The 24,991-nt window shown below is 36.8% G+C and overlaps 1 protein-coding gene across 1 annotated transcript in view; it reads left to right on the forward strand.

Moving 5' to 3' along the window:
- Nucleotides 1–24,991, forward strand: part of CSPP1 (centrosome and spindle pole associated protein 1) — a 67,258-nt gene that overhangs the window by 9,258 nt on the left and 33,009 nt on the right. The window contains exons 4-12 of the mRNA XM_027748179.2: nucleotides 2,829–2,929; nucleotides 3,641–3,664; nucleotides 6,097–6,177; nucleotides 9,333–9,434; nucleotides 12,822–13,267; nucleotides 18,066–18,148; nucleotides 19,937–20,030; nucleotides 20,995–21,052; nucleotides 24,571–24,761. Of these exons, the coding sequence (XP_027603980.2) occupies nucleotides 2,829–2,929; nucleotides 3,641–3,664; nucleotides 6,097–6,177; nucleotides 9,333–9,434; nucleotides 12,822–13,267; nucleotides 18,066–18,148; nucleotides 19,937–20,030; nucleotides 20,995–21,052; nucleotides 24,571–24,761 (1,180 nt within the window). The remainder of the gene's footprint in view (nucleotides 1–2,828; nucleotides 2,930–3,640; nucleotides 3,665–6,096; nucleotides 6,178–9,332; nucleotides 9,435–12,821; nucleotides 13,268–18,065; nucleotides 18,149–19,936; nucleotides 20,031–20,994; nucleotides 21,053–24,570; nucleotides 24,762–24,991) is intronic.

Consider the following 24,991-nt stretch of genomic DNA (forward strand, 5'->3'; position numbering starts at 1 on the left):
AATTCCTGAATGAATCTTGGTCTGACCTGTTATAGAATCATAGAATCATAGAATAGATTGGGTTGGAAAAGACCTCCAAGATCATCAAGTCCAACCCCTGATCCAACTCCAATTACTATATCATGGCACTAAGGGCCATGTCCAATCTCTTTTTAAAAACCTCCAGGGATGGTGAATCCACCACCTCTCTGGGTAGGCCGTTCCAATGCCTGATAACCCTCTCTGTAAAGAATTTCTTCCTAACATCTAACCTAAACCTCCCCTGGCAGAACTTGAGCCCATGTCCCCTTCTCCTATTGTTGGTTGCCTGGGAGAAGAGACCAACCCCCGCCTGGCTATAACCTCCCTTCAGGTAGTTGAAGAGAGTGATGAGGTCGCCTCTAAGCCTTCTCTTCTCCAGACTAAACAACCCCAGCTCCCTCAGCCTCTCCTCATAGGACTTGTGCTCAAGTCCCTTCACCAACCTCGTTGCTCTTCTCTGGACCTGCTCCAGCACCTCAATATCCTTCCTGAACTGAGGGGCCCAGAGCTGAACACAATACTCAAGGTGTGGCCTCACCAATGCAGAGTACAGGGGAAGGATCACTTCCCTGCTCCTGCTGGCCACACTGTTCCTGATGCAGGCCAGGATGCCATTGGCCTTCTTGGCCACCTGGGCACACTGCTGGCTCATGTTCAACCTCCTGTCGATCAGCACCCCCAGGTCCCTTTCTGCCTGGCTGCTCTCCAGCCACTCTGTGCCCAGCCTGTAGCGCTGCAGGGGGTTGTTGTGGCCAAAGTGCGGGACCCGGCACTTGGCCTTGTTGGACTTCATTCCATTGGAGTCAGTCCATCTCTCAAGTCTATCCAGATCCCTCTGCAGAGCCCTCCTGCCTTCCGGCAGGTCGACACTCCCTCCCAACTTGGTGTCATCTGCAAATTTGCTGATGATGGACTCAATCCCCTCATCTAAATCATCAATAAAGATGTTAAAAAGGACTGGGCCCAACACTGATCCCTGGGGGACACCACTGGTGACCGGCTGCCAACTGGATGCAGCACCGTTCACCATCACTCTCTGGGCCTGGCCCTCGAGCCAGTTCCTGACCCAGCACAGAGTGCCCCTGTCCAAGCTGTGGGCTGCCAGCTTTTTCAGGAGTATGCTGTGGGAGACAGTGTCAAAGACTTTGCTGAAGTCCAGATAGACCACATCCACAGCCTTCCCCTCATCCACCAGGCGGGTCACCTGATCATAAAAGGAGATCAGGTTGGTCAAACAGGATCTGCCCCTCCTAAACCCATGTTGGCTGGGTCTGATCCCTTGTCCATCCTGTAGCTGCTGTGTGATTTCACACAGGATAACCTGCTCCACAACTCTGCCAAGCACCGAGGTCAGGCTGACAGGCCTGTAGTTACCAGGGTCAGCCTTGGAGCCTTTTTTATGGATTGGGGTGATATTTGCTAGTTGCTTTTGGTCTTCTTCTTGGTTTTCTATAACTGATTCAAAAATAATACATGTGAAAATAAAAGGCAAGAGCAAATAGCTGAAACAAACCATTTCCTCTTCTGTATTCTTTGCACTTATCCCTTTACTTAGTGTTGAAATGGTACATTGCTTTTTTAAGCAGAACTCACACTTACCTTATGTGTGGAATTGGGAGAAAAGTAACTTGGAGGTTGGAGAAGAAGCTCCTGTGCAGATTTTGGTTAGTAGTTGAACTCTGCAAGCTGTTTCAGAGTAGCATATGACATATTTAATCAGGTCCTTTGGTTCTGCAGAACAGCAGGCTGACTCCTGTTTGTTGGTCCTGTTTGTCACTTCTTTCCTGTTACACTGTTTCGCTGGCTTAGGAGGACAGTTTCAGCTATGTCAGACAGAATGTATCTCAATCCTGGCCAAGCAAACTCATGCAATAAATTGGGACTGATGTAAGAGTAAATCTTGAATATCCCTCTCTTCTCTCTTACTCCTTGCTATTAATTTTACATAGATCACAAGATGTAGAAATGCTTAGTAAAAATACTTAATAAAAAAAGCCCCCACCCAGTAGCTGTAATTTTTGTCTTTTGTTGGATGTGTTTGTGGAATTCACTAGCTCTTTGTGGAGAGTGGTGAAAGTGGTTGCAGAGATGGCGTTCTGGGGCAGGGAGTGTTTCTTGCAAAGTACGTTAAGATGTATTTTGGGAACAGCAAACAGCTTGCATAGCATTATTTTTTTAATTTAGCAGCTGTTATGAGACGAGATAGTAATCTCAGAAAAGTACTAATGTGTTTTGGGTCTGCTACAATTAAAAACACTGTGGTGGAAAGAAGAATGATTATAATTATCGTGTGGTCAGATTCTGGTTATATAGAAGCCAACATATTTTTCAAGTGCTTTGTGCTAAACAAATAGCTTGTTGCTTTCAGTTGCGAATTATGTTTTCTCTTGTGTGACAAGCACAGCATAAAATATCAGATTAATTTAGGAACTAACATGTCAAAGGAAATTTCTTCTGAAACATACATTCACAAAAGAAAAATGTATAATCTTTAGGTTATATTATACTGTTTGTAAACTCTTCAAACGAATTCAATTTATGTTGCTTTTTTTTTCTTTTTTTTTCTAGTGGAGAGAAAAAGCATAAGGACTAGAGAAAAACTAATATCCAAAAACCAATCTATTTTTTTTGTGCTTTCCATCCATCTACTCATACATACTACTGGTTTTTTGGCTGTTTTGTAATTACTGGTTGCATAATTAATTTTTTTTATTCCTTGTGTCAAAATCCAGATGTAGCTTTTGCAGGATGTGCTTTGCATTGATGCAAAATAGTAAATATGATATTTCATGGTGTTAAACTTTCAGGTGACTATGGCATGAGTTTACCTCTTGGAGAGGAATATGAACGAAAAAAACATAAACTCAAAGAGGAACTCCGAGAAGATTATAGGCGATATCTTTCTCAGGTATGGCTGCTTGACTGGTTGCTATACTTTAGTGAGTCTCTTAAAACGATTCTTTCATTTATTTGAATGGAAATTAATGATATCTGTAAAAAATTATTATAAGAAGGCATTCATTATAAGCTCATTATAATGGCTCATTTCAAAGACTTGGATAAAAGTAATTTCAAAATGTTACCTCTAGGAAGGGTTATATATTTTAGGCTTCTACAGATCTCATTGCCATGAGACTACGTATTACTTAGTACACTTTATTCTGAATACTTTATTTATTTGTCTTTACTTCTTCCTTAGTTTTTTGCTTAAGAATTTAAAATCTGTTACTTCCTTAAGTACTTAACGTATTTTGTGGTCTGTAATTGGAGTAAGAATATTTCTATAATTAGTGTGAGTCCATTTGACAGCTTCTTTTCAATTTTAGGAAGAAAAAAGCTTTGATGTTCTGCTTAACATGAATTACTAAATGTCACAGTCAATTTAAAATTGATATGTATGAAATGTCATCATCTTGGGAATATTCTGTATCTCCTCTTTGTGAGACGGAAAAAATAAGGAACCAAATAATTTCTGTTATATGAAAATGCTATTTATTAGTGTCTTTAGTTCTTAAAATGAAAAAATGAATTTACTTTAAGAAAGGAAAGAATTTTTGTTAAGTCATCTATTTTTGAATGAAAGACTCTTTTTGAATAGTATCTTCTCCCTGACTTTTAGGGTATATCACAGGCAAAAAGAAAGGTAGGGTGTCTGCAATATAATTTTTTTTTCTTTCCAATTAGTTGCTTTTTGCTTTGTTTGAAGGCTTTGTGCTCTTGGAATTTAAGAAATCATTTTTATTTTTTTGTGCTTTGTGTGTTTGTGCATGCTGTAGTGATTAGTTGTGACTAACAGCATTGTTTGCTTTGTGCAAAGTTATTAATTATATTTATTATTTTCCATTAATATTTTAAAACATTTGTTGATTTCCTTTTCCCTTTGCAGTTGCTATTGTTGCTGTCTAATGCTGACTGTACAATAGTTTTTATTTTAGTAGACATTTGCTTCCAGGCTTATCAGTTACATAGATATTGAGAGTTCAGATCCTTTTTTTCCTCCATGATATACATACTTTATAAGGCTGGTATAAAATAGTAGCCTGTGAAATATTATAGTGTGTCATTGAAACCAGTCAGGGATTTTTTCTTCCAATCACTGTCATCAGTTGTGCTTAGGGAAGCAGTAGAGTCAGTTATTCAACACCTAGTGGCCAGAATGCAAGAATACAAGTATTGCGAGGAAAAATAAAACCTCTGGTGTTATTTTTGCAAGCTTTGGCCAATTGATTTTTAATTATTTATATCATTATACTGTCATGTATCTATAATTTTAAAATTTGACACAGTCCATTCAGGTTGTTCAGATCAAGCAACTTCAGTAACATGGTAGAAACACAACCTGCTGGTTTCTCTGGGGCTTTGAATGACAGAATAAGTATCATTCGTGAAAAACGATAGCAACAGCAGAATAAACTGCCTTCTTAACCTCTGACCCAAATGATGCTTATGTGATTGTTGCTTCTTGTTTAATCTTAAAACTCCAGATTATTTTCAAAGTTAGAATATTGTGTTAAAAATTAATGTTTCATAATTATCACCAAAGTACCCAAATAATATAATTTTTACGTTAACTTCTAGTGTTTTATTCTCAACTGAACTCCAGTTTTACAAATTTAGGTTTACAAGGTGGTGTTTTTGGTTTGGTTTGGTTTGGTTTTTTGTGGTTTGTTTTTTTTTTTAATGTAGTACATGTTAGCTATATTAAGCTTGTAAGGCCTGAGCAAGAGATAGGATAACAATCTTTGATTTCTTTTCCAATCTCTAATTTCTTTTGCCCACCTAAAGAGATAGTGTAACTTTTAGCAGCTCTCGCAGTGATAATTTTTTTTAATTAATAACTTGTTTAATCTTGCTTATCTAGAAAAATGCAGTTTCCATATCAACTTCTGATTTTTGGCAAATATGGTTTTAACATCAGGGATGATCTCCATAGATGTCTTCAGAATGCATGAAAATAATTACTTAATTATGAGGATTACAGTGTATTTACTTTTTCTAGTAGGAATAAGTTGATTTTCCATATTAAACTAGTTGTCTTGATGCTTGAATGTTTGCAAACCCCTTAAATCTTCTAATGTGTAGCTGTAAAATATAAGTCATAATGATGTGGTTTTGTACTGGAACAGACAGAGCTCTCGAGTGCCTCCAAGCTTTTAAGTTACCCTGAAACATAGATAATGGAAGGAAACAGTGCTAGTGAATACCATATCTCACCCATTCCCTTCTGCAGCCCATGCCACACAAAGAGATGATCCTATTGTTAAAGATAATCAGATTTATAAAACACAGATGATTGACTGAGAAGGGCCTGGGGATGCTTTTAGTAAAGGAGTGATGTGTGATGAAGCCACTAGACCTGGAAGCCAAGGACCTGCCCCAGCATTGGTGTTTGGTTTGGTAGGCAACTACTTTGACTTGCTGCACAGCCCAGTTCCCAAACTGTGACCCAGGGATCTATATGGAGCAACAACATCATGCTTTTGATGGGAATTTCTGTTCTGAAAGTGACTGATGGTCTGTAAGGAATTACAAGATTTAGTAATGGGTCATTATCCCGAAAAGTTTGGGGAATGCTGGTATAGAAAACACTGTTGAGATAAACAGATGTGACTATGCTACTGTTAGCATAGATTCCATCTGTTGAAGTAAGAGGTAGACATGTTTTCTGCAGTTAGAAAAAGCAGTTTTTCGTCTTCAGATATCATCTTGGAAAATTCCTCTTATGCTTATACAGATGCTTATGCTACAGAAGAACTGAGTGGGGTTTCTTTGAATAAAAATTATTTTTTTTAGTATACAGAGACTTCAGTAGTGTAACAGGGAAGAAGTGACAAACACTTTCAAACTCAAGCTTAAAACTTGACAGAGACATTTACTTTCTGCATTCCTTGACTTCATTCGTGCGTTCCAAGAACATTCTACATTTTTAAAACATTAAGGTTGTCTTCAGTGGTTTTTTTTTTCACTAAATTGCTCAAATTAATTTCAAAAAATATAATTCCTAAAAACTATTTACTTGAGTAAGAATTGGTATTTTAAAATATATTGAATGGTTTTAAATTTTTTTTAATGTAGAAAAATTATCTGACTACTGGTGAAGTAGATCCATATACTCAGGGATTATCTCTTCCTATTGATGAGCGAAGATCTGCCAAGGTAAATATATGAAGGAAATTAAGTAAGTGAACTGTAACTTGAAAATGAACCTGAATGTTTAAACTGTTGTGGAAAAAATATTTCTATACAAGTTTTTTTTGTTTGGTTGTTTGTTTGGTTTGATTTTTTTACACAATAGAACATTTTTGGAGGTGGTCATTAGAATGATTTTTCCGAAAAGTCAAGTCTTTACATTTTGTTTGGTTTTGGTTTTGTTTTGTTTGTTTTTATTTTGTTTTTTGTTTTGTTTTAAAAAAATTTAATCCTAGGTTACTTGTACTCAATTTTTCATAATTTGATGTACAATTCCATACTGATAGTAGTCTGAGGTTTGCTTCTTCTGATCCACAACTAGTGGTTGTGCTTGGGTTTTGTTCAGCAATAAATATTGATCTGATAAAGAACATTGGTTTTGTTATAATTGTATATGCTTTTCTACTTTATTGCTCTTCTTACTGCAGCCTGGGGATTGTTTTAAAAATATTTGCTCGTAGGTGTTTCTACAGTGATATTTTTACCAGTTCCTAACAGCACTGAAGGAAGTGTGCTTTCTGCTGTGCACAATTTGCTTTGATGTCTTTTGCTTACGCTTAACCTACCCACTTATCCTCACACGCTTCTTTTTTTTTTTAACAGTTGAATCTGGAAATCTAAATAAAAGCTGATTTAATATTTCACATATTGCCTGCTGTTAATATAGGAATCTTCCCAATTTCAAATCTTTCATTGAGAGTACAGATGCTAATTTGTTTTGTGAATGGAGTACACATACTCTTTCTGAGTTTAGCCCCTTTGATCTCCCGGAGGTTTCTTAGCAGTTTATGATCTTGCTTTCATTTGTTGGAGTAGTATACCAGCCATGAAAGTCTCCCTGCTGTTGGAGCTTCATGGAGGTTCAATTACGAAAATGCAACATGCTTATGTGGATTTTCTCTACCTCTGGTCCATTCCTCTGATGTATGGTATAATTCTGTGAAAGCCAAAATCAGTCTTACAGGAGTCATCTCTCCTCATGCCCTCACATTGTTGGTCTTATAATCCCAGTTCCTTTCTTATATTTGCTTGTAAATTGATCCAGGAAGTTGAGTCAGCAGAAACACTGAAATTTATCAAAAGTTTTGCTGATTCTACAAGTGCAACTGTTTGGTTGTTAGGATTAGTCAAACCACAGTGGACATACAAGGAAGAAAGACAAACTGTGTTGCCGTAGGAGGACCAGACATTTGCACTTCTGGGAGTTTTATTTTCTTTTGGGTGTTTTTTAACCTATGTTGGCTTGAGGTTGCACTGTTGATCTGTGTTTGGGACTGTCATTGTAACCTGGTGCAAGGCTTCTGTTTTGGGATGTGTTGGTCTTGCCCTTGCTGTGCTTACTTATACTTTCTGCCTCTTTTGTGGTGGTTTGGCCATATGAGGAGCCAGGTGGGAACTCAAATAAGTGAAATTGCTCTTGTGAAAAAGCCCCAAACTCCAAGTTACATGAATGCAAAAAGGAGGCAGCAAGAATGAAATGTCCAGAAAGGGGAAAGGACTCCTCCTCAGTGGCTGCATACACTTGTACTGAATTTGTGTTATCTTCAGCTTCTCATGAGCTTTGTGTTAACCCTTGCAAGTATGTGTGCTGAAACAGTGGAAAATAAAGTATCTTTGATTAATTCTGTGGAAACTGAAGGTGTATTTGAACTGGGAACATGTCTGATCATTGATGGTTTTATATCATAGCAGGTCAACATTTATTGAGATTGTCTGTTTGTACAGTTGTGTTATATCCTTTTTATGCTTTTTACCCATTTATTGCTGTTGCAGAACCTAGAAGCTGCCAGAAGATGTCACACTGTGCCCTGCTAAACAGTTGGTTTCTGGGCAGATAGGGATGAGAGGCTGACATTTGCATTTTGATTTCCTTCAGTACAGTCACACAGCATATTGAATTTTCTGCTGAGTGTTTTGCCACCTGTTAAAGACAAGGCTTGCTTCTCAGCTTTGGAAAATGCCTCTCAGGCAGCTTTCATGGCTGTCTGCATGTTTTATATTGTCACTGTTATAAAACCTAGACACAAATATTGGGGAAAAAAACCCCAAAAATCAAACCAAACAATTTTGGCGACTATTAGTATGATTTGCAAATCTATTATGAGTTCTGGTATTTCCATGGTGATTGAGGTATAAATTTTTTTTGTTGGAAATTTGTTCATGAGAAAGTAAATTTATATGTAATGTTCAGATTTTTTTAATACCTTTTCTTTCTTTTTTTTTTTTTTTTGAAAATGCTGCAGTGGAAAAGAGCATGATTTGTAATGTTGTAATATAATTCTCTTTTTTTAATTTATGTGATGGTTGGAATGAGGTAGTATAAGAGATGCCCCATGCTCTAAGCACAAGGTAGTAATATCAAGAAGTAATGTAAGTTAGAGTTTGCTTTATCCAGAGACTTGTATTTCATATATTATTAGGCTATGGATGTGCAGTTCATGTATATTTTTGGACCTGAGCAAGCTGGTTATAAATATTGTCACCTTGAAAAAGCAGCTAGGGCAATGTGGATAGATCAGTTTTTTCCCTGTTTTTCCTTGCATTCTTTGCACTTTTGACTCTTTTGCTGTCAAGTTCAAGTCAAATTTAACTGCTTGTTTGAATTTCACAGTTCATGTTGTACTCTAAGCTATAATTGACGCATCTTTTCTATACATGTATTTGTTGTCCTGTTTTAATTATGAACAGGACAAGTCACAACTAGTCTTAACACAATAAAAATCGTACATGTAAAAATCATCTGTAAATACTTTCAGATTGGAAATTAGAAAGTGGTTTCTAATTGTCAAGGGAGTGAGTCTTTGGAAAATTTTGGAATAGGTTTAGCAGGAGGAAGCCTAACTACAAGTTAGGCTACAGCTGATCTACAGTAGCGCCACTGGGGACTAGACTTCATGGCCAAGGAGCCGACTTCTGCTTACAGATTTCAGATTAGGGGAAAGTACTGTGTTCAAAAATGAATAAAAACCTCAAAGCAATTCAAGCCTTATTTGTACATCACAAAGACTGGGGGGGGGGGGCAAACACACAGTTTGCATGTATTCACTTAATACCACAATTCTATGAAGTTAAAAGCTACTAAAAATGCTAAATTATGATGCCCTTTTCAATGCCTATTTTAGGAGAAATTACGACTTGAAAGAAACAAGGAGTACAATCAATATCTCAGGGATAAAGAAGAATGGAATGAAAGGCTAAGGAAATTAGGGAAGAAAAACAGAGAGGTAATACAGTTTTACAGTCTTACCAATGACTAAGACATACAAAGTAAGACAAAACAAGCAAATTATGTTGTTCAATGGGGCCAGTTTTATTAATCTGTCTAGGAGGTCCTGGTTACAACTCATACAGTACAGTTCTTGATTCCTGCTTCCATCATATCTGTGTCATAGATGGGTGCTTTCATTCTTCTATGTGTCTAAAGCAAATCCCTGGGTTGTTTTTGGTGATAAAAGTGGTAGCCAAAAAAGCTGTCTCTTTGAATAAAATATTGAACCTTATATAGCTTTTATTTGCAGATGCTCTTTTCCTTATTCTGTGTCCAGTTCATGAGAAAGCAAGGCAAGTGCAGGCAACTGTCCAGAATATGAGGCTGTGCATTTGTGAATAAAAAACAAAAATTTAAAAAATTTACTACTGAAAGTGAGCTAGACACATGCATAATTGAAATCATGTTCTGATCTGAGGCCTTTGATTTGTATGGCAGTAAGCAGGTAGGAACACATGCACACTCACCTCCACTGCGTGAGGGAAAGAATCAGAAGGGTAAAAGTGAGAAAACTTGTAGGTTGAGTTAAAGACAGTTTAAGAGGTAAAGCAAAAGCTGCACGCGCACAAGCAAAGCAAAATCAGGAGTTCATTCCCTATTTCCCATGGGCAGGCAGGTGTTCAGCCATCCCCAGGAAAGCAGGGCTCCATCATGTGTAACAGTGATTTGGGAAGTTAAATGCCATCACTCTGAATGTCCCCCTGCCCTTCTCCTTTCCCCATCTTTATATGTTGAGCATGACATCCTATAGTGTGGAATATCCCTGTGGTCACTTGGGGTCAGCTTCCCTTGTACCCACAGCCACCTTGCTGGTGGGACACCATCAGAACCAGAAAGTCTTTGGCACTGTGTTGGTGCTATTCAGTAGGAACTAAATTATCCCTCTGTTTTCATCACAAATCGGAAGCATAGCCTCATACAAGCTACTGTGAAGAAATTTATCCCAAACCAATGCAACAGCCAATGGGATTTTTAGATCTAATTAACATTGTTGTGAGACCCTTTGCTTTAGTAGTCTGGAAGCAATATATTGATCTGAGAAATCTGCTTTCTAATAATAAAATCTTTTCTGGAAAGGGTAAATTTTATTTTTAAAATATTTTTGCCTCAGTTTAATAATTTGGAACTCCCTAATGTAGGTTTGATTTAAGAAGGCCTTCCACTTCTTTTTAATACAGAAATTCTGAAGTGTACACTAGCGTGAGAGCTAGGTCGTTCCACAAAGTGCCTTGTATTTGTACTCAAAACATCTGAAAGTTTATTATTATTAAGTGCAAATAACCATGTATTTTTAATTTCTCTCCAGAAGAATGTTTCTTGTTTCTAGAAGAATTGTTTTCTTATGTAAAAAGTCTTATGTAAAGATCTTTTCCTCCAAGTACATTGGAGTGTCATATAGTTGAAAAGTATTTTAGTCTGTGAAGACATGTAGAAGGCAGTATTCAGGCATCCTTTAGATGTTGAAATTCAATATCTGTTTCTTAACTGACTTCTTGAAGGGTTGGAGTGCTACACAACAGTGATCCCTAGGAAACTGGCAAAAATGCTGCTTGTGTTTGTGTAACTGAGTCTGTAAATTTCTAAAATTTTTCTGCATGTTTGGGCATTGATGTTTCCTTATCTGACTTGTCTAATGAAATCTATTTAGGGACTCAAGGTTTTTTCTTTTTGCTTTGTTTGTCATCCAGTTGGACTTTTAAGTTATATTTTTATTATTCTTGTGTAGAAACAATTTTGCTGTCATAAAAGAACAAACAGGAAAAAAGCCTGGTGACTATTTGTTGAGATTATGCCATCTCTGAGGGATATTTAACTTGGAGTGAGAGTCAAATAACATATGTGACCTCAAAAGTTTGATCCAACAGTTTAGATAATCCTAGGATAAACTTCAGTTCCAAGGAACCTCTGGAAGTCATATAGTACAATCCTTTGCCCAGAGTAGGGTTAATTCACAGTTAGATCAGGTTGGTCAGGCCTTATCTGGTTGAGTTTTGAAAGGATGAAGTATGCACAGTTCCTCTGGGCAACCTGTTCCGTTGCCTTAACTTCTTAATCTGAACTTCTATTCCTTTGTATCCCACTGGAATATCCTTTGCTGCAACTTGTGACTGTTGATTCTTTGAAAACCATTATTCTGGCATCTCTAAGTATCCTTTAGGTAGAGACTACAATTACTAGTTCCTCCTGCTCCATACAAACCCTCCTTAGCCTTCTTCTTCCAGGCTGAATAAACCCAGCTTTGTCAGCTTCTCCTTTAGGAGCTCAAATGCCATCTCAGTAGCCATCCTCCAGTTCATCATTATCTGGAGGGGGGGAGGGAGAGCAGAAACTGGGCACACTACACCAGAACCTGGATACTGAATAAATACTGAGCAGAGAAGGATCACTTACCCTGACCTGCTGACAACAAGTAATGCAGCCCAGGTTGTTGTTAGCAGTTATCACTGCTGAGGGTCCTCTGCTGACTCATGTGCAGCTTGTTGCTCACTGCTAACCCAGGCCTTTATCTGCAGAACTGCTCTCTAGGCAGTTGGTGCCCAGCCTGTGCTGTGTGTGGCATTGTTCTGTCTCAAGTGCAGAGTTTTACCTTTGCATTTGTTGATCTTCATGAGGTTTTCGTCAGCATATTTCTCCAGTTTGTCAAGACCCTTCCGAGTGGCAGTCACACCCTCTAGTACACTGATCCTTCTTCCTAGTTTGGTGTCATTTACATCCTTAATTTATTTTTCATTATATTTTGTAAAGTATGAGTTACTGTTATCTTTATTCCATAGATGAAAGATTGGTGCACAGAAATACTACAGGATTTATCCAAACCCATGTTGTTTGTTAGAACTGTGTATTGAACTCTGGTCCAGTGTGTCATAGGTTTGGTTTTTATTTACTAAACTATCCTTCCTCATAAAGACTTCTGGAGAGCAAAGAAATAGATTAAGAAATAGTCAGGTTAAAAGGTTGTATTGATAGAGAAGAAGTAGACTTGTCTGAGTCTGGATATAATAAAGATATCTAGTCTCTTGGTGAGGTGTAAAGTTCCAAGTGGTTTTTTGATTATTTGCACCTCTGAAACTGAAAGTCAAATTAGAGTTGGTAAAAGGCCTGTCCAGGATTGATAGCTATACTTCTGAAACACATTAGATACAAGGAAGAGTACCTTTTTTAATCTCAAGAGAAATAAATAAAACACTAGCTTTTAAGCACTTCTGGAAGTATTTTCCTTGCTCACCTCTTACCTTTCTTCCAGTACTTGTTTAGGGATTGTTTCAAGCAATACAAAACTAAGGTTTTACTCAATGTTATTAGTTTTTATTCAGATCTTTTAATATTTTTTTCCATTAAACAGAATGAGATGGACAGAAATAAAAAACCTGTTGCTGTTACCAGGCTCAAGCCAGATCTACGTACAGAAGTACAGCCCTTTAATAAAGGTGCAGAACCTCCCAAGAAGGATGCCTTTACTTCTACAGAAGATTATGAAGAGCTGCAAAATAAGAGATGGCTGGAGGAAGACAGGTACCACAGGTTAGATGATGAGGTTGAATTAAGAAGTCGACTACTAAATAAAAGACTCGATGCAGATTTGGATGTTCCCAATGGAAGACATCATGGATTTCCTAGCCAGTCTGTAATTCCTATTAGGAGGCATCACAGACTTGATGAAGATCGTGATTTTGGTAGAAGATACTACAGAGTGGACTATGATCCTGAGATAAGTGAAGAAACAGACCCTAGATTTAGATGTGAAAGCACCTATGACAGAAGAACTCCCCGGGTTTTTCATGCTGAAAGGTATTCTTAATTCCACTTTCTCCTTCATTTCCGTAGTGCTCGTTGACAGCTGTGGTTTGCTGTCATTGAAAATTATACAAGATTTCCATGTGAAAGCAGGATTTTTGTACTTACTTATAAAAAGGAACTTTGCAATAATTTATAGAAAAAGTGTTGAACAATTGGAGCAGTACCTAAGACGATACATCATAGATTAAGGAGCATTGTATATATTATAGCAAACCAAGTATACTAGAGAAATTACCCCAGAAGAAGCAGCCCACAATTAATTTTTTTGATAAATGGTTTCCCAGAAAGCATGTTATTATTTGAGAGCAAACACCTGCACTGGAAACTCAGTTTTCTGTTTTCTTAGTCTGTAATAGTAATAGCAAGTCAATTTTCAGTTCAGATTCCAAAACTGGTTTGAGCTTCAATTTTTGTTACATGCCACTGTGTGTATAAAATGCAAAAATGTGTTTTTAAAAAATCTTCTTTTTTACTCCATGTCTTGATAAATGATGGGCTTTAAACCTTTGCGTAATTGAATCAAATCTGATGGTTTTAATAGGTGCTAATCTCTGTAATAACTACACAGGTTGAATAAACATTTTAAGAAAGCCCAAACTAATCAAAAGAGGGTGTCTCAGATAAATCATTCAGGAGGAAAACTGATATTATGTACTGTTCAGTATTAAATAGTCTTTACTGTGTTAACTGATACAGCAGTTTTGTTACTTTGACATAAATTGTTAATCATTCTCCTCCAGCTTACTCACTTAAAAGAAAAAAAAAGTATAACCTTCCCAATCATTCAAGGTTTGGCAGTCTGGCCACCTTTGGTTATTCCATTGCAAGAACTGGTTGCTTTTAAAACCACGAGTTGTGGTGCAAAACAGTACCAACCTGGAAACAGATGTGTTTCATATAGCTAAATTCAAATGAAATAAATCGGTAAAGTTTATTGTAAACAAATTTTTAAAAGGGGCTTTAAGGGTGTTCATTTGTTCACTTTCCAGATCTTGGGAACATGAGTGTTATAGCTTTTTTTTTTTCCTGTTGCCAGAATTATTTTCCTGCAGTTGCTTTAAGTGAAGGAAACACCAGTGTCCTTTCTTTGTAAGGCAAAATAAAGACTTCTTTTCCCTAGATTTAACACTTCTAGAAAAAACAAAGGCAAATTGTACTACTTTCAACCGTGTTAAATATTACAGTCATGTTTCACTGTTAGTTGCTGGTGGACTGGTTAAATGATCTTTTGAGTTGTTGTTTACAGGGATAATTTTCTGGATAATAGTGCAAATTAATAACTGGGGGGGGGGAAGCCTTAAAATGCTTATCTGTTTTAAAAGCGTTTTTTTAATTGAATTATCTCATGCTGCTTTTCCAGTTTCAAATGCCACTAGAGTTAAAATATTTTTTCTCAAAAGCTTTTGATAGTCTTTATCAAAAAAAAAAAAAAAAAAAAAAAGTAAAGGAATTAGATCTATGGAGAAAATTAAATGTCTGGAAGCTTTTTCAAGAGGCAGACTAAATAAATGGGTTATTTCAAAGTTTCAGACTGTGTTCTGATGTGCTTCTAAAAGCCTGTATTTATTCATATAGTGTTTCTGAAAAAGACTAGCAAATGGAAACAGTGGTTAAATAGAGAAGAGGAATAAGATCGCCTGTTTTCTGCTGAATGAGGTTCAGAGAAGAGAAAATTGAACGTTTTAGGGTAGAGTCAGCTTGTCCTATAGCTTTTCAGAAAGAAGAAATATTAGAAACTAAACTTGATGTCTAACAAAGATAACCAAAATATTTTTGAGACTAACAGCAAGTTTAATAATCTGTATTAATTTATACCCAGAAGGATGAATGTCCTCTTTTTATTAGGTAGCTGTTTGCCGCTGTCTAATGCAGTTGGACACAGAGTCTAATATTTAAAATATAAAAATAACCATTTGATAACGGTTTGTTTCTCAAAAAATTTATACAGAATTATATAGATAAATGATCAGCAAGCATAGTGTTTGAACCAACACTAGACATCATGTTGAATAGAAGTATACTAGTTATTAATTATTTCAGAAAACGTGGATGGTGCTTATATAATATATCTGTGACCAATATATCACTAGGCAATTCATTGCTTATTCAGAGAGGCCTCTGAAACAGCTTTAGTTCCAGTTTTCTTTTAAAAGAAAATATAGAAGATAGTCTTATCTTTGCTATTGGCAAACTCGGTGCATCTTCTTAAAAGCAGTTGCTGGACCACCACCTGAATGGCCTGAACTTAAATTTGTACATGAAGTTCTTTGGGATTTTGTTGGTGTATTTTCTATTACTGAATGTTTATTAAAAATTAATTTTCAGTATTTTTTTATTAAATGTGTTTTTTAATCTAGTCCTTTTTTCTCCTTTGCAAGGAGCTCCGCTTAACCTCCTATGAACTACATTCAGTCTCTTTTCAAGGAGAAATACATCTCTTATTGACAGCTCAGCTTCTGAAGAGTTAGTATTTTTTTTTTATTTCAGGCAAAGTCAACTTTTCCAGAACACATGTGATTCATGACAGAAACTAAATTCATAAGGAGGCATATTTTTGTTTTCTGTGCTAAAGTCCTTATGTTCCTAAATGGGATTTATTAGTTTTGAGGGGCAGCTTTTCATAACAAGACTTTTCGGAAAGGCTTCTGTTTTGATGGAGGCACAAGGACCGTGGCATATTTCAACAAATAGAAATGGTGCCAGGGAAGTGAGAAGAATTGCAAAATATTTTGGTTCTTAAGGGTGGAATGCTTTAATCCATTGCCAGCAGTCAGGTGCATCCTATGAACAGGAGACAACAGCTTCTTGATTGATTTGGGCCAATATGTCTGGGCCTGCCTTGCTGAACTTGCTGCTTTCTACAAAAAAAGGTTGCCTTTTGAATCCTAGGGTTTGTTTCTTTGCTTCCTCCCTGCATCCTTTCATTACACTACGGACTGGGCTTTCTCTTTCCTAGCTGCACTTGTCTTACATGACCAGCCTTGTAAGGAGCAGATTGAATATCATCAAAAAGATGATCTTGATCATGAAAGGAGATCATGTTATGCAAAGAGGGTGGATGTCGTTCTTTCATGTTGTTTTTTGGGTTGTTATGATGCCAAATCAATGTTTAATAATCTACTTGCTTCCTTTTGCCTTTGATTATTGGCTTTTATTTCAATTAAGGAAGACCTCTGGTTCCTTTTGCGTAAGAGATGAGGCTTTTTCCATGTTTACCTATGGTTTTTTTTGATTTTTTTGTTTGCTAAATAGGAAGTCCGTGGCTCTGTCCAGCTCTGGAAAATATATGATTTTGTTAGCATTTATTAGGTACTTTATTTTTCATTGAATACCTATTCTTGTCTTATTTTGTTGAGGTAACTTGAAGTCCACAATAAAGGGTTGTTATTTTGCAAGACGAGAAAAGCTTATAAATTCAACTCCCCCCTCCCCGATCATTTTAGGAACAGCTCTCTTGCCAATATTTGGCATCTTTGAAGTTACTTGAAGTTTCAATCATATCACTTCATATGTAGATAACTCAAATTTTAGCTCCTGAATTTTTGTATTCACCATGTTACCTGTCTTTTATCTTGATCAAAAGTCACCTCTCCCTTTTAAATTCTATCAGGTGCATAGTGAAGGGTAGGTTGTCATTAAAGAAGCTTTTCATATCTGAATTGGTTGTTTCACCAGACTTGCCCTATAGCTGTGCATCAAAACCTGTTGTAGACTTTGTTAGCCCCTGGGGATTAAGAGCAGCAAGATCTGTTACAATTAATGCAGTGTGAGCGTCAAAAGCCCTTCAGCTCTCAAAACTCTTAACCAGGCTCAACAGTTAAAGGTTGCATGAAAGCAGGCTTGGGAATTCACACTCCTGACAAAGAGCTGACTTGACTGTGCTAGCAAAGTGAATTATTTCTAGAAATTTTGTGTGATATTTTCAGAACTGGTTTTGCTGTCCAGTGTGCAGTCAGGCTGAAAATACATTTACACAAAACTACTGGACCTTCCATTTCAGATTGGATGTTTTTAGGCAAGTATAGCTGAATATTTTCAGTTTCTTTAAGGCCCTGTCTGAATGGAATAGTAAGAGACATACCTGTAGATTATGAAGACGAATTAAAGGAGAGAGCATGTATGTAGCAGATCTCAAGAACTGCAGATTCTAGATGTGTTATACTGTGTATTCTTCTGATAACTGCACTACAAAATCGTGATGAAAGGGAAATGTTAATTTAAAATCCATGATATGTTATCTGAAATGGCTGATAGTTTTTCCTGCAGCTAGTATAACAAGAAAAACATGTTTCTTCTGAGAACAGCCATTGAAGCTTGCATGCCAGTTTTCTTTTTGAATCAACAGATCACCTATTTCTCCAACTGAAGACTTTTATTGATTCATATAATGGGGAATCCTTTTTTGATAGTAGTTTTAAAATTCCTTTTTTTACTGTTGTCTTGGTTTTGCAAGTCCTGAAGTGATTTAAGTGTATGAGGCAGAAGCAGAACACTTGTAAAGCCCTTACATAAACTTGACTGGCACCATACAGTCTGTCAACATGGTTGAAGTGCTCAACTGAGTCAGTGTTGCTGATGGCTGGAGAAACCACAGGCAAATGGGAACTGTAAGAAGCGTCTTCTTGCCAGGCAGTTTTTGCTTTTGCTCCCGCTATTTCTTTGGATTGTTGGAAAGCTGTTTTTCATATATGTATCACACAGTGACCTGAGTGCAGCTATCATGTTTCACACAGACTGTGAAAGAAATTCTTGAGTTTAATCGCTTGGTTTTCTTTTTTACCTCTGCCAGAAATCAGGTACAGATTCATCCTTCAGCTAATGAGGAGGCCAGGTCTGCAGCTGAAATGCGGTATAGAACAGGCCTTGTTCTTGGTATGTATAAGAACCTAACTAATGATACTGGGTTCAACTTTCCTTGCATATATTATTTTTCCCTGTGAATAATTAAAACCTAGAAAAATGAGCTTTTGTTTTCCCCCTTGTGCTAGTTGTCTCCAGGACAGGTAAATAAATACTATTGACATAGAAAAAATAAAGAAAAACATGTTTTCCCCCTTAATGCAACAGGACTTTCTGATAAATTTTGAAGAGCCCAAGTTTCTTCTTAGATATCATTAACAGCTTAAGGTCCAGATATGTAATTACATTTTTTTTTTTTTACAAAATGAATCATAGGAGAAGTCTTAACCTCTGTATTGTTAAAGACACAACTTTATAGTGAATTTTAATTGCAGAAGTATGGCAAATGGTAATTTTCACAAACTTGGGCAAGAATAAATGATTCTGATCATCTCTTACTGCTTAAACATAGCCATAAAATTTAGCAGGGAACGTTAGTGTGGAGTGTAATCGAGAGAAATACTGTAAAAGGCATAGCATTCCTAGCTGAATTCAGAAAATTATAAGATAAGAATAAATGAACTGCAGTAGTAGTTCTTTAGATGGGAGCTTTTGAAGGCAAGCTAGGTTTGAATTATGAAAGGATTGATTAACAGATGTCACAATAATTTCTGTTTATTCTTTCATTTGAACTTACCTGATCTTCAGTGCTATATGTAGCAGGTAAAGTTTTTTGGAACTGTTTAAAGGCAGCATTAAAACAGTGGTGTTGTGGTGGTCAGTCTGTCCAGTCATCTCATTTGTGGTAACTCGAGTATACAGAGTTGTGAATTTGTATTCCTGGCAGTTCTGGTTAGAAGAGTATTGTTAGCTATGTTGTATAAAGATTAAGAAAATTAAAACTTGAAATTTTTGAAAATGAGAAGTGATTTCAGACTCTCCCAAAATCACAAACTGTGAGGTTATCTTGCACATTTTGGTCGCTTTACAGTTCCAGCACAATAGTTGAATAAAAAAGTCAGTCAGTCATGCGTCAGGTTTTGCTGTTGTTGTTGATTTGGCTTTTATTTTATTTCTTTCCAACTTTCTTCTCTTTATTGTTTGGGTCAACTTTACTAGAGATCCACAGTGACTTTGTGTATGGAATATGTTAGGAGTTCCTGTGTCTGATAGTTGTACTGTACAGAAAGTGGTGATGATGGTTTTTATTGTTTTGTTTGTAAAACAATATAACACCTCCACACTTATTCTGAGGGTACTACCAAAAGTTGAAAGTTTTTTGGGTTCCTTAAAATCCATGTGGGGTGTTATCACTGTTTCCCTTTGCATACACACATCTCTCAGTTCTTTGCTAATTCTTGGTAGTCATGGGAATCGTTCTAGAAGTGGAGGAATTTGCTTTCCTCCCTGTGGGCTTGAATCTCTTCAGTTTTATCTTTCCTTTTGTATCCTGAGCAGTGCATCATAGTTTTGGAGTGCTGTAGGGTATCTTCCTTAGTTGTGCATTAGAGGAAAAAAAAAACAACTAACTTTTTTTAGTTGCTGTTTTATCACATAGCTTTGAAATTTGTTGCTTCCTGACTATACAAAACCAGGCAAACTGAGAAAATAATAATGAAAATTTTAGTAGTTTTGATCATCATACTCCAAACGAACTGTGTATTAAAACTATCTATTTTTTTTTTTAGTCAGTAAAGATCCAGTGTTCATATACTCTGCTGTGTTTCAGGTTTTAAATTGACTGAAAGTCAGTGATTTTTTTTCAGTACCTTTTGTGTATTTTGTGGAGCATTTACACAAATGTGTGGTCATTTCCATTAGGTGGTCAGGACCGAGAACTTCTCCAAAGGAGAAAGGAGAAATACAGGCGAGAGCTGATGGAACAGATGGCTGAGCAACAGCGAAATAAAAGACGGTAATGGAAAGTTACTATATTTTTTTAAAGATAGTGGCTGGAATTTGGAGGCATTTCATTAATTCAATGTGGTAAGAGAAAAATTCGTAACTGAGGAATTCCAGGTAGTGAGGTAATATTGCATTCAATTAAACTCGTTGCCGTGAGAGCTTTAGTTTCTAATAATCAAATTCACCAGCTCTCAATGGGACAAAGAAAACCCAGATATTTTTAAAAAATGATTTTTAGTTTCTTCAGGGTAACGAAGCTTTAACTGAAGTTATCTTTTTTGCTGGTGCGGGAGTGTCTAACTACTTGGCAAAGTTGAATATTAGTCTTATTTTTGCCCTCCAATTTAGGAAAGTAACCTCTTATTTTTGAAGCACTTGACCATGTGGCTTATACAGAATAATAAAATATTAATTTCTGCCTTACCTATTAGCAGCTGCCTACTGAATAACAGTATGGATACATAAAAACACACAGTGATATTAGTGAAGGGATAAGGAATTAAAAATAAGTTAGTATTGACAGTTTCACTATGATGAAAAATTGTGCATGCTGAACAAGCCTGAGCCCAGAAATTACAAAATAGTATTTATTGCTGCACTTTTGAATCAGTCATTTCAATGTATTTAATATTAACTTCTTGAATGTGAATAAAGATAAATTTTAAAGAAATGTCCTGAAAAGTTGTAGTAAACAGATTTGTGGTGATTTGTCCTTTTATGGTAGTTGGATTTTTATTAGGTGGAATAGATGGTAGCCAGATGCTTCTTGAGAGTTCTGTTTATTTAAAATATTACACAGTTTCCTTCACTGACTCCGGAAGAATTCAAGTGGATCGTTGTCTTCTGTTATCCTGTATTTTTGGAGTTATTTTAGCTACAAAGTTGTGAGCTCTATGCTTTGAAAGAATGAGTATAGTTGTTACTGCTTTCTGATATGATCCTTTTTTTTAAAAAAAAAATCCCCAACAAAACAGTGAGAAGGAACTTGAGCTCTTAGTTGCTGCTTCTGGAGCTCATGACCCAGAAAAGAAGGTAAGAAACTTGGATTTTCTTTCACCTATATAGACTTTTCCTTTTTTCTTGCTCAGTCACAAAACTCTGTAGGGCTTCTATAAAATGATAAATGCTGATTGTTTTGGGGTTTTTTTTAATAGGGCATCAGAATAGAACAAAATTGAAACCAAGGATGATAAGGCTGTGTCGTGGTTTAACCCCAGTCAGCAGCCAAGCCCCACACAGCCGCTTACTCAATCCCCCCCAGTGGGACTGGGGAGAAAATAGGAAGGATAAAAGCTAGAAAACTCATAGGTTGAGAGAAAGACAGTTTAATAGGGAAAGCAAAAGGTGCACACACAAACAAAGTAACACAAGGAATTAATTCTCTCAGACATCTCCAGGAGAGCCGGGCCCCATCACACATGATGGTGATTGGGAAGACAAACACCATCACTCTGAACATCCCTCCCTTCTTCTTGCCCCCACTTCATATAATGAGCATGATGTCCTATGGTCTGGAATGTCCCTTTGGTCAGCTGGGGGCAGCTATCCCAACCTCCCATGCACCTCCGGTCTCCTCACCAGCGTGTCAGTATGAAAAGCAGAAAAGGCCTTACCTCTGTGTAAGCACTGCTCTGCAATAACAAAAAACATCACTATATTATTAACCCTGTGTTCAGCACAAATCCAAAATATAGCCCCATAACAGCCACTGTGAAGAAAGTTAACTCTACCCCAGCCAAAACCAGCACAGGCTGTAACTTGTTACACATGCTGTCAGCTTAAGAGGAAAGTATTTTCATGGAAGTTATTGAACATTTTCTTGTGCAGTGACCAAGTGGAAATTTTGAACAGGCAGTGATTATCATAAAAAAAATATTTAGTGTCCATTGCTAGCCTGTTTACATGCACACAGTAGTAACCTTTCCTTGGAAATGTAAAGTATGCTGCAGAAAGTTTTTTCTCTTTTTCAGTTAAGAAAAAATCTAGTTGTTTTGCAGATGAGTTGATTTCACTGTATCAATTTTTAATTTCAAATTTATAATTGCTTTTAAATGATTCCATGTAGTGTTCAGGATTACAAGCATTTTTATAGGATTTTGTAAAAAACAAGATGTTTAATATTTTGTTGCTTGTAAAACGTAATGCAGAGTTCCTGCTGTCTCCACTTCCTTAGTAAGGTGATGATTACGTTAAAAATTTTGATTAGCATATATCAAGGAGTAGGTTGTCAGCACTATAGCACTAGTAGCTGACTGCTTGTTGCAGAACTTGCATGATTTGCATGTGTGTTTGCTATGTGCCTGAAGCCATTGCATCTTGGAGATCTGCTGCTGAAGAGTTGGTAACCGTTTCAATCAAGAATAGACTGGTTATTAATTTAACTGGTAACTGGTTTAAATTATCAGCAGTGCTGGGTGTTTTTGAATGCAAGAAACTTATGCCATTTCTGGAGGGTTCAGTAGAGGTGAAAGGAGGTCCTATTTACTAGAAAATGAAGGTGGGTGGATAGCTGTAAGATTTTATTAGTCAGCATGTGAGGCAGGAGGCTGAGAATGTGCGCAGACAAGCAGTGGAGCTCAATCAAAATTCTTACTTCTAAATGGGGAGGGAGAACACTGCTCTGGCTGCCTGTTCTGCCCTCCCTGCTGAAAGTGTCTGTCTTGCTTGTTTGATCCCTTTTGCAAACTGAGTCAGCTTGGTTAGCTGGCAAAAATCTGAATCTTTTTTGCTGCTTTAGTTGGCTTAGAGAGGTCAGCTGGCTGATCAGGGATTCAGATGGTGAAAGGGAGAGAGATGGAGAATATGGCTGGGAGCCAGGCAGGAAAAGAGACAAAACTGAGCAGAGGATGCTGGGTCCTTTGGCTCAGCAGGCTGCAAGGTCAGTGTAAACAGTATTGTCTAATCAAAGCTGACTATGCAGAAGCATGCTTTGCTGCAGCACTCAGTATACCATATGCATCTCAAAAGTGCCTGTTGTAGGAATAAAATTATATCTAGAGCACGTCCAGAGCATGCACAGTGTTTTAAAACCACTAATTTAGCTGAAAGCCTTCAATTAAGTAGAATTGCTGCATTCATTAAGCATCAGTCACTGTTAGCTTTAAATTGCCTCTCAGGGAGAGATTCTAATTAGGTGGATTTCTTGATTAATTACAGGTTGGTTAAATAGCAATGCCTGATTAAGAATCTATAAATGTAGACTTTTGGCTCGTTTAAAATGAAACAATCCCCAGGATGAACTGAATACCACAGTCACATCTGAAATTAGCTACAGAGCTGAAATCTGGGGCACTTTGGGAACAGTTCGCATTAGAGTTAGTGAAAAAGGCTGTTTTAAATGTTCTCCCGCTCAAGACACTGGATTTGAAAAGACAAGTTAAAAAAATAGTCTGTAGACTGTATTATAATTTTCAGTTGCTGTAGCTTGTATCTGTTAACTACTTTTGTATTCACATATAGAAATTTGAAGTTAAATGTTACAAGCAAATCAAGTAGATTTTGAGAATTTTTATCTTAATGCTGTAGTTTGTGATTGGTGAGTACTAACTGCTTTGTATATACTGTCTTGCAGCTAAGTGATGAGGAGGTAAAGATTTAATATTTTGCTGAAATACTTCCATATTGTAGGGTTTATGATTTGCTGCTAGATATTTAATAATTAGCTGGTTTCTGGTATTACTTTCTCTGAATGCATGTTAGTTGAAGCACTGCAATGGTAGGACCAGCAAATTCAGAACAAAATCTGTTTTACTTATACACTGTATGATTTGTTTCCATTCTTCTGTTATATTAACTTATTTAAATAAACATTAAAATAGTTATACACAGCAGTTGCTGTAAGAGCTTTCTGGATGTGATAGGGTAGTTCTGAAACTAACTGACTTGCATGCCTTTGCATTATTTGCATGTTGCCTTTGACTTTCTTCTGAGGCTACCAGTTATCAATAAACATTTGCTACTTCTATTTTTATAAAGAACCACCCCAAAAATTCATAATTGTTGTGGTTGAAAAAATCAATAAAATACAAGGAACTTAAAAAATGAAATAATGGTGTTGCAAGGAAATGTTTATTGGAAAAAGTCTCAGTATGTGTTTGATTTTAGTTTTTAGTGATTATGAGCCATTTCAGTCTGGGGATGGGAGGGAGGGGAGGGATTTTGTAAACTTTTCCTATGCCTAATATAATGTGACAATTCTGTCAGTGTAGGAAATTGGCAGCTGTAGATAACCTGTACTACAGACAGAAATATTCTTTTTTCTGGGTATTGGCTAGAACTGTATGCTTCTTGAAACTTGCCACAGAGGTTGTTTTTTGTAAATCCGTGATAAACTTCCTAGATTTCCTTGTAGTATTAGATTCCCAGTAAACCACTGGGAGAAAAACCTGCAATTACTAGAAATTTGAACAGCTAGTTGGGACCCAGTGAAGTGTTTGAAACAACCTAAATGGAAGGTCAGAATATTTCCTAGTAATGACAAGATAACCATTTCGTTTTGGTTTTTTGTTTGTGCTCTTTTCTTCTCTTACCTTCTTTTTTTTCCCTTTTAGCCAAATAGACTGAAGCAGTTTGGCGTCACAGCAAGAGCTTCTGAAGAGAAAGTACCTCCTGAAAGGCCCAGGGTGGCTTTCCAAACTCCAGTGCCTGCCCCTTCAGCCTCTCCAGTGAATGAAGACTTTCAGAGTGATAAAGACTTTCCCAGAGGGCTAGCCAGCACTCTTGGTGAAATAGCAGCTCCCAGGTGCTTCACCATCACGTTCATTTTGCACGTTAAATAAGATTGATGTTGAGCATGTTATTGCTGCTGAGGTAGAGCTCAGTGGTGCTACTGATCCTTCTCCAAGGAACTGGTGGAGGTAGAAATAATATTTTGACAATTAACAGAAAACTGACTACTTTGCACTGGAATAAACTTTAAATGTCAATTTCTTCACAGTTTATTTTGAAAAAATCTGTGGAGGCTGGATTATC

Source organism: Pipra filicauda, unplaced genomic scaffold, assembly GCF_003945595.2.
Source record: "Pipra filicauda isolate LSUMZ 115617 unplaced genomic scaffold, ASM394559v2 scaffold138_size1969278_pilon, whole genome shotgun sequence".
NCBI classification, from domain to species: Eukaryota; Metazoa; Chordata; class Aves; order Passeriformes; family Pipridae; genus Pipra; species Pipra filicauda.